The sequence below is a fragment of the Triticum aestivum genome, chromosome 7D (genome assembly GCF_018294505.1).
Source record: "Triticum aestivum cultivar Chinese Spring chromosome 7D, IWGSC CS RefSeq v2.1, whole genome shotgun sequence".
Taxonomy (NCBI): Eukaryota; Viridiplantae; Streptophyta; class Magnoliopsida; order Poales; family Poaceae; genus Triticum; species Triticum aestivum.
In genome coordinates this window covers 96,580,123-96,589,657 of record NC_057814.1, presented here as the reverse complement: position 1 = coordinate 96,589,657, position 9,535 = coordinate 96,580,123, and the positions used below count along the sequence as shown (strand labels likewise).

The window sequence follows — 9,535 nt, the reverse complement described above, 5'->3', positions numbered from 1 at the left end:
CTATTGCTTTCTTCATGACTTATACATGTTCCTATTACTATGAGATTATGCAACTCCCGTTTACCGGAGGAACACTTTGTGTGCTACCAAACGTCACAACGTAACTGGGTGATTATAAAGGTGCTCTACAGGTGTCTCCGAAGGTACTTGTTGGGTTGGCGTATTTCGAGATTAGGATTTGTCACTCCGATTGTCGGAGAGGTATCTCTGGGCCCACTCAGTAATGCACATCACTATAAGCCTTGCTAACATTGTAACTAATGAGTTAGTTGCGGGATGATGTATTACGGAACGAGTAAAGAGACTTGCCGGTAACGAGATTGAACTAGGTATTGAGATACCGACGATCGAATCTCGGGCAAGTAACATACCGATGACAAAGGGAACAACGTATATTGTTATGCGGTTTGACGATAAAGATCTTCGTAGAATATATGGGAGCCAATATGAGCATCCAGGTTCCGCTATTGGTTATTGACCGGAGACGTGTCTCGGTCATGTCTACATTGTTCTCGAACCCGTAGTGTCCGCACGCTTAAAGTTCGATGACTGTTATATTATGAGTTTATGTGTTTTGATGTACCGAAGGTAGTTCGGAGTCCCGGATGAGATCGGGGTCATGACGGGGAGTCTCAAAATGGTCGAGACGTAAAGATCGATATATTGGACGACTATATTCGGACATCGGAAAGGTTCCGAGTGATTCGGGTATTTTTCGGAGTACCGGAGAGTTACGGGAATTCGCCGGGGAGTATATGGGCCTTATTGGGCTTTAGGGGAAAGAGAGAGGAGAGGCTGCGCGCCCCCCAAGGCCTAGTCTGAAGACTAGGGGGAGGGGCTGCGCCCCCTCCTTCCTTCTCTTCTCTCTCCCCTTTCCTTGACTCCTACTCCTACTACTTGGAAGGGGGGAATCCTACTCCCGGTGGGAGTAGGACTCCTCCTAGGGCGCGCCATAGAGAGGGCCGGCCCTCCCCCTCCTCCACTCCTTTATATACGGGGAGGGGGGCACCCCTTGGAGACACAACAATTGATCTCTTGATCTCTTAGCCGTGTGCGGTGCCCCCCTCCACCATAATCCACCTCGATAATATCGTAGCGGTGCTTAGGCGAAGCCCTGCGTCGGTAGAACATCATCATCATCACCACGCCGTCGTGCTGACGGAACTCTCCCTCAAAGCTCGGCTGGATCGGAGTTCGAGGGACGTCATCAAGCTGAACGTGTGCTGAACTCGGAGGTGCCGTGCGTTCGGTACTTGATCGGTCGGATCGTGAAGACGTACGACTACAGCAACCGCGTTGTGCTAACGCTTCCGCTTTCGGTCTACGAGGCTACGTGGACAACACTCTCCCCTCTCGTTGTTATGCATCACCATGATCCTGTGTCTGCGTAGGAAATTTTTTGAAATTACTACGTTCCCCAACAAATACTACCACATATAATTCCTCCCAAATTACTAAAAGCCACAAATTAATCCCTATATAAACCATCGCAAGAGCTAATCTAGCAATGAGAGATGAAAGGACAAAGATGCTAACCTTTGTGATCATTTGAATGGATGGGGGGGCCTTCAAATCTTGACAAAATTTGGGCAAAATTTGTGATGAGCTCGAGAGGAAGGGAAGAACGGATGAGAGGGGAAAGGGGGAAGAAGCGAGCTCGGGTGGACGAAGGCTTTATATAGGGCGACCTTTAGTACCGGTTCGTGGCACGAACCGGTACTAAAGGTGCTGGAGGGGCCCCAGACTGACAACATCCTGCCACTACTCTCATTAGTACCGGCTCGTGGCACGAACCGGTGCTAAAAGTTAGGCAAGAACCGGTACTAATGAGAGCGGCCCGGCTAGCCGTTGGAACCGGCACTAATGGACACATTAGTGCCGGCTCAAATTCAAACCGGCACTAATGAGCTGAACATTTGACCCTCTTTCTACTAGTGTCCTCCTACTCTAACTCCTTTGGATCCACTGCATCCGGAGGTAGTCCCTCGGCGATCCGGGCTTCGCGCCTTGCCCGGATCTGCTCAAGGAGCTGCAGCCGACGCTCCGGCGTTAGAAATGGGTAGCCCCTTATCCAATGGCGTGGGGGCATGCCTACTAGTGGTGGCGGCCAGGGAGTGGAAAGTGGCGGTTGCGGCGAACGGGCTGAGAAAAATGTGGAAGGGTAGGGTTTCGGTGCTGGCGTTCGGCTTAAATAGTCGGGCTAGGCACTATGCAGCCCGCCGGAGTAGTGCCACGCGGCGGCATCGGTCCAACGGAGGAGACAAACATTGAACCGCCGGGTTTCCAGACAATTCCGCGCGAGACTCCGACGTCAATCCGATTAATCAGGCAAGAATGTTTTGAAAGGCAAGGAGTAGATATAATAGCGCCCACTTCCTATTCATGGGCCATCACCCCACGTTGCAGTTTCCTTTTATTCAGTCGAGCAGGAAAACAAAAATACGAGGGAAACACGGTTTGATCCGAAAATCATGGCGCCATTTGAGGAAGAACTCCACGCCAGGTTTGATCCTCTAATCTCGGCAAGGCCCGCAAACAGAAAATCGTGGCATCGTACACGTGCTACATCACTTGCATGCAATAAGAAAAACTGCTAATGAACAAATATGTGCAGGTTCATGGATAAAAGGTGACATATGTGATAAGCAATTCAAACTAATCCAAAAAAATGGATAACAGGCGCGCCGCCCAGCGCACACGTCGCCCACCTTGCCGCCGGTGCTCTCGCATGTCACCCACCTTGCTACAGCACCCGCGCACGTCGCACACCTCGCCAGTGGTCGTGGGCCGGTCCGCTCTGTCCGGCCCGGGCTTGGCCGCCGCCGGTCCGGTCCCTGAAATCAGGACCGTCATGATGCTCGGTCCGGACCTCTGCCGGCCGGTCCAAACGATGGCTCGGACCGTGTCGACCCTCCTTCCTTCCGCAGGCTTTCACCCTAGGCACGACGGCTCCGTTCAGATATATGGTCTGGTCGCAGGTTGGCTCCGAAGGCGATCATCTATCCTCCTGAGGCATCCCCCCGTAGGCCAGGCTCTCTTTGCAGGTCGGATATCGCTTGCTCCATGTCTGCGGAGGTTGCCATATGAAGCAACAGACTGGGAAAGAGGTAGCTAGAGGGGGAGTATCGTCATGACATGCGGGTTCTCCTGTGTTGAAATAGATAATGGGTTCAGAAAAATCACCATTGAGATTCTAGGATTACATGTTACTGTGCTTATTTCAGTGCAAATGATTTGAAAGGAAATATGAACTGTGAAATTTTGAGTGGAAAAGGCGATAAAAGTTGAGGTTCTTACCACTTCTATTATGGAATTGAGAAGGCCATCAAAGTTGCAGCTGCTAGAATTGAACCCACTCTGACCCTGCAGCTTTGGAATTCCCAAATCATCCATATCGGGCTGTTCAGGCACAATGGCACCACCATCAGAGCTAAAGCCTCCATTGTTCAGGCTTTGGTCTTTTCTCACTCCATCCATTCTATATCTAGAATTGCTTGCAGCCCCAAACTGCACGTATTTTGAATGTCGCTCGTTATCATGAGGAGGGAGCAGCATTGTGCTACCAGAAGAACTAGCTCCACATTTGGTATTGTTGGCTGCTGCTATAAGGCTCCCAGAAGGACAAACACCAACAGTCATTGTTTCTGAAAATATCCCCCTTTTGTCCATCTCTTGTTCTCCAGCCACAAAGCCAGTGTCAGCACCATTGAACGGGATGTGCAACGGTAATTTGTCAACACAAAATCCATCGCTAATTGGAAGATCACCCTGCTGAGATATTCCTATGGATGGATGGGCTCCTACTTTGATATGTGGAGTGCACTCCAAAAGATCTTCTGGTGGCATTGAACTGCTTGTAATTCTCTGTAATGTGCCGGACATAGTGTTGGCCAGAGCACCCCCGGAAAAGACAGAACACAAGTCATTGGTTTCTTGATGGATCCACTTATGCTGGAGCCGGGGCTGCCCAAGTGACGACGCGGTCAAACCTTGCGTTAGATCTGCCTGTTGGTTATCTTGTAAGCTCACAATGTTAAATTTGTTTGTATCGCCGGCGCAATGACTTATTGCACCATTGCTGCTAGCACACTGAATTGCCTTGGAAGGAACAAAGTCCTGAAGCCCAAATGCTGCTGCACCAGCACCACTCAACAATCCATGTGGACTGAAAGATGGAAGTGCAGCAGAAGGGGCAAAGTGCTGGAAGGGGTCTCTGCCTCCAAAAGCAGCAGCAATGCTAGCTTGCTGTGATGCCACAGCACTTAGCCGTCTGAGGTATAGCCTGTACTTCTGCATGGCATATAAAGTCAACTGATTGGGCATGGAGGAAATTATGTACTCTCTCAGTTCACAAATATAAAATGTTTTGAATATTTCAATATAGACTACATACAGACTGAAATGAGCCCCTCGCGTCCATCCATACATCCTATTCTCGCGTCCCTCGCGTCGCCATCTCTGGCGGCGGCGGGGGGACCCCAGCAACCAGCCGCCACAACCCCTTCCCAGCCCCTCAACCACCTTGCCGCCACCGGAGGAGCGGCCGGCGAAGCCCGCGCCGGCTCCCAGGATGGTGGCGGCGGGGCGCCTCCTCCGGCTGCGGCCTCCCTGCCGTCACGCCCGTCCGCCGGCCTCTGTGCCCTCCGACGGCTGATCCGCCCTCCGCCGGCGCGTCTCTGGTGGCGACCTTCTCCCCACGCCGCCCGACCTCGCCCTGCTCCCTTCCCCGTCCGACCTCGCCCTGCTCCCTTCCCCGTCCGATTTCCACGCCAGATCTCGGCCCGGCGAGGTCTGTCCTGTTGCCGGCGCGTCTCTCCTGCTGGCGCTGGACCCGGGGTTGGGGCTGATGTCCTCCTCGGCTGGCCTTGGGGCTACCCTTGTGGCGCCGCGACGACTTCCCCGATCTGGGGCCATGACTACAAGGATCTGACGCCGGGATGGCGCGAGGTGTCGACGGCGGCTGTAGGGTCGTTGCGCTGGGCATGTGGGGCTGCGGCGATGTGCTGGCCTTCCGCGTGTGCCAGCCGAACGGCGACGCTACGTTTTTCGGTTGGTGGTGCTGATCTAGATCAGATCGGTCAGATGGTGGTGTTCGTAGATTGTTCTCCAGAGACTTCCTACGGATCCATGACTGCGCAGGTCATCGAAAAGAGTTCGGGAGGTTTTATCTCTTGATCTGGTTTATGACTTCAGTGGTGTGATACAAATTATGGATGATGACTGACGCAGAGGGTAAGTTGTGGAGTGGCGGCGGTCCAATTGTAGCTGCTGGGATTGCGGACAAGCGGTGGCGACAACACTTTTGTGACTTGGATGGTCGTGCTGCACGCACCAGGTCTCGAGCTCCGGGGCGAAAACCTAGGTCAGACCCGAGTGGTTACACCTGGAAATGGCGATGTTTTTATGTCGTTACCTTGTTGGAGGCATTGCTCGGATTTGCTCGGACTGATTTTTCAGAGTGAAAACTTAGATTATGGCCTTTGTGGATAGATCCGGTGACGGCGGCGCTTGAGTGTCGCTTCCTTCGTGAAGGCGTTACTGTTGAAGTTCCTCGTCATCATGTGGTGTCAATGGTTGGTGCGAATATGGTCTCAGTTGTAGTTTGTCGATCACTGATCTGATCGTTTTTTTCCTCCTTTTTTCTCGCCCGCACATAGCTTTTGGTCTTATGACTTTGCTAGTTGCGGGTATGTTTCCACGTGAGTGTGTTGGGTTGGCTGTATGCATCCTAGTTATGCAGAGGCCGGGTGTATGCTCATTGTGTTATGTATCCTCTTGATGCTCCATTTTGAGCCAATAAAGTCCACCCTTTGTCGAAAAACAGACTAAAATGAGTGAACAAACACACTAAAATGTGACTATATACATCCGATTCACGAAAAAAATTACAACATCTTATATTTGTGAACAGAGGGAGTAATCGAAAAATTGCAATTGCATATGTTTCATGCATGAGATATATAATCATCATAACTCTCGAACAGAAGATTCCTGGTCTGGCATGGAGATTTTTCCTAAAATGGTATACAAAAGCACTACAGGATAATAGAAAAATCTAATTAATTTTCTTAACCTTTTAATAACTTATCTATTTTGCCAATGCATTGACATGGAAACTTTTGCATTTTCTCTAAAAAGTTCTTTTAACAAAAGGGTGTACATATGTAGCTTTGTAATTTTGACAGGGTGGTACCAGCATATTCCGTTCCTTCTAGCCGGTTACTAGAAGTGAAACAATGTAGCCAAAAAACTACATTAAACTTGTACAGTAGTACATACCAAAATACTAGATTAAACTTGTACTGCAGTACATTCAACCAGTATAGCAGTACATACTAATCTGAGCATTTTATACCTGTCTAGTTAGATCTAATCTACCACTACCAGTCTACTTGCACTGGTAGAAAATGGGCCTTTAGTCCCGGTTCGCAAAGGCCTTTAATCCCGGCTGTGCAACCGGGACTAAATATGCGTGACTAAAGCCCCCCCCCCCCTTTAGTCGCGCCTCTTACGAACCGCGACTAAAGGCCCGTCCACGTGGGCATCAGGGGGCCGTCGGGGCGGAGGACCTTTAGTCCCGGTTCTCGTGGCTAACCGGGACTAAAGGCCTCCTCCGCAGGTTTAGGGTTTTAGCCCCCCTAAACCTGGTTTCTTTGCGAATTTTTTTAATTTTTTTTTATTTTCAAATTTCTGAATTATTTTAACCTCTAATCTCTAATCACCACCCCTCATCACGGCTCAATTTATCTTCTAATCTCTAATCACCCCTCATCATTCCAAATCATCTAACTTCCCGGACGGTCATCCATCCTCTCACTACTCCAGCCTGAGCACGCTTAACTTCTGGGTTCTATTCTCCCTCGTTTCCAAGTCTGCAGTTGTTGTTTTCCTGACAATAGTAGGATGTCAATTCTATTAACCCTCAGGAATTTAGCTTGAGCACGAAGTGACACATTTCACTGTTTGAGTTTGAAACTATTGTTTTAAAAAACAATAATTATTTTAGTAACACTAATATTTCTGGAATAATTAGTTTGACCATTGTTTGACCACTGTTTGACCACAATTTGACCAGATTTCACCAAAATTTTAAAAAAACTGAAATAATTATTTAGTAACACTAATATTCTTGAATAATTAGTTTGACCATTGTTTGACCACAGTTTGACCACAATTTGAATTTTTTTGAATTTTTTTGCCTCTCCAGATCTTAAAAGCCCCGTATCTTTTTTCGGTTAGGTTTTTGAGGATTTTGAAAATGTTTAACGGGGTTCCCCCGGTTAAATTCGGATGTAACTTTTCGAGTAGATGTTTTCGTGCAAATTAAACTCTGCTCTGAAACTAATAGGCATATGGATACTAACTATAATAAGGGGGGGGGGGGGGGTATAAGGACTCTGTATAAGAATATATATTATTTTTTCCAAAAAATCTTTGCTCAAAAGTTTGCCCTCTTAATTTTGACACAGGACAACAAGGCCACTTTGCATATAGTGTTGGTAGCAATTCTGCAAAAGTGCAGCTCTCTGTGCATCACATGGTCATGAATCATGAATGGAAGAGATAACACTCGAATAGTGAAAGGTGACGATGGAAGTAAATGCCATGGCACCGTACCTGCAGATGACTCGCGACATTTTCCCTGGTGAGCTTCTCCACGTTCAGAAGCTCGAGTATTCTTTTAGGCAGGGCCGGCCCTGGCATTCCAGAGGCCCTCATGCGAACTGAGAAAATGGGCCCTTAAACTATATAACAGACAAAAAAAAACTTCAATGTACAGCGAAAAGTCATTAGAAAAGCAAGCGTAAATTTCATTAGCAAATATGGTCTTAATACACCACGGTCCACGGATATATCAGATGATTACAAGATTAGGATACACTCTCCAACAACCCACAAATCTTGTCTGAACTCTTAACTAAAATTGTTCTCAATTCTTGATCCAACACGATAGAAGCTACAACTCCAGCTCTAGCAGTCCATCCACAAACGTGCATCAGCAAACATCAGGAGCCACCTGAAAAATACACAAAAAAGAAGTGAATGGCATACTCAAGAGAAGCGACACCTTCGAGCATTTTTAGAGGCAAAATCACTAATAATAGTGTCAAGATCAATGTTGTCAACATTTTCCTCGACTAAGTTTTCATCAGATTGTTCTTCTTCAACACTATGAACAGCTAATACCTCTGGATTCTCGGCAGTGGATTTTTTAAAAACGAATTTATGAATAGCACCCTTTTGAGTTCCAATGAATTCATCTACAAGTTTCTTCTCTTTTCTTTTCGCACAACCAGATAAATGCTTTTTTTGCAACATGGTTACAGAAAAATGGAGAGAGAACACCTGAAATCTTGTCTTCTTGAATCCTGTTCTTGGTTTGGAGTAAATAGAAGAAATCCCAGTATCCCACGCTGCTCTACACTGCTCTAGATTGCCATGGCCGGCCCTAGAATCAAGCAGGTTAAACATCAGGACATCAATCCATCATAAAAAGAAAATAGACAAGGGGAAAATTGAGATGCAAAAAAAAGGGGGGGGGGGGGATTGAGATGCAAAAAATTAGGAGGACGTGCCTGGACTCCACCTCCACATCTCCCCTATCCACCGCCGGACAGTTGGATCCTGACCGGCTCGCCTCTGCGGATTCGTGTTCCTGCCAGGGCACAGGGTGTGTCGCCGCTGGCCGGCTTGCCTCCGTGGATCCCTTCGCCGGGGCCCTTGGGGTATTTGTAGGATGCAAAGAAACCCACTGAAGTGTGGTACTAACGGAAATTACATTAATTAGCTTGGGGAGTTGGGGTCGTGGCCTCTTAGGAACTCGGGCAAGGGGCAATGAATTGGATTTGGGGAAGAGGAAGAAGTTGAGAATGGCGGCGTGTTTCTGGGGGACTGGGAGAGACGGCGTGGCTGCTCGCTTCTTCATGGGCTGGGCTATTTCGCCTGTGTACTAGTACTATTTTTCTTTTTGTGAATATACTGTATATACTATACATGCACAAGGTATGGGCCCCTGCTCGGGCTGGGCTCCCACTTTCAATATGCATCCAGTTTGAGACTTAGAGTCATCTGGATCAGTGTCAAAGTTTGCATCGATGTAACCCTTTACGACGAACTCTTTATCACCTCCATAACCGAGAAATATTTCCTTATTCTACTAAGGATAATTTTGACCGCTGTCCAGTGATCTACTCCTAGATCAATATTGTACTCCCTGCCAAAATCAGTGTAGGGTATACAATAGATCTGGTACACAGCATGGCATACTTTATAGAACCTATGGCCGAGGCATAGGGAATGACTTTCATTCTCTTTCTTTCTTCTGCCGTGGTCGGGCTTTGAGTCTTACTCAATTTCACACCTTGTAACACAGGCAAGAACTCTTTCTTTGACTATTCCATTTTGAACTACTTCAAAATCTTGTTAAGGTATGTACTCATTGAAAAAAAACTTATCAAGCGTCTTGATCTATCTCTATAGATCTTGATGCTCGATATGTAAGCAACTTCACCAGTGTCTTTCTTTGAAAAACTCC

At 47.8% G+C, this 9,535-nt stretch overlaps 1 protein-coding gene across 1 annotated transcript; it reads right to left on the bottom strand.

Moving 5' to 3' along the window:
* Positions 1 to 2,995: 2,995 nt before the first annotated feature.
* On the bottom strand, positions 2,996 to 7,719 carry LOC123170889 (two-component response regulator ORR22-like). Its single transcript, XM_044588611.1, has 3 exons — positions 7,618 to 7,719; positions 3,298 to 4,290; positions 2,996 to 3,067 (listed from the first exon to the last, which is right to left on the bottom strand). Exons 1-3 carry the CDS (start codon positions 7,717 to 7,719, stop codon positions 2,996 to 2,998), a joined length of 1,167 nt encoding a protein of 388 aa, XP_044444546.1.
* Positions 7,720 to 9,535: the final 1,816 nt, after the last annotated feature.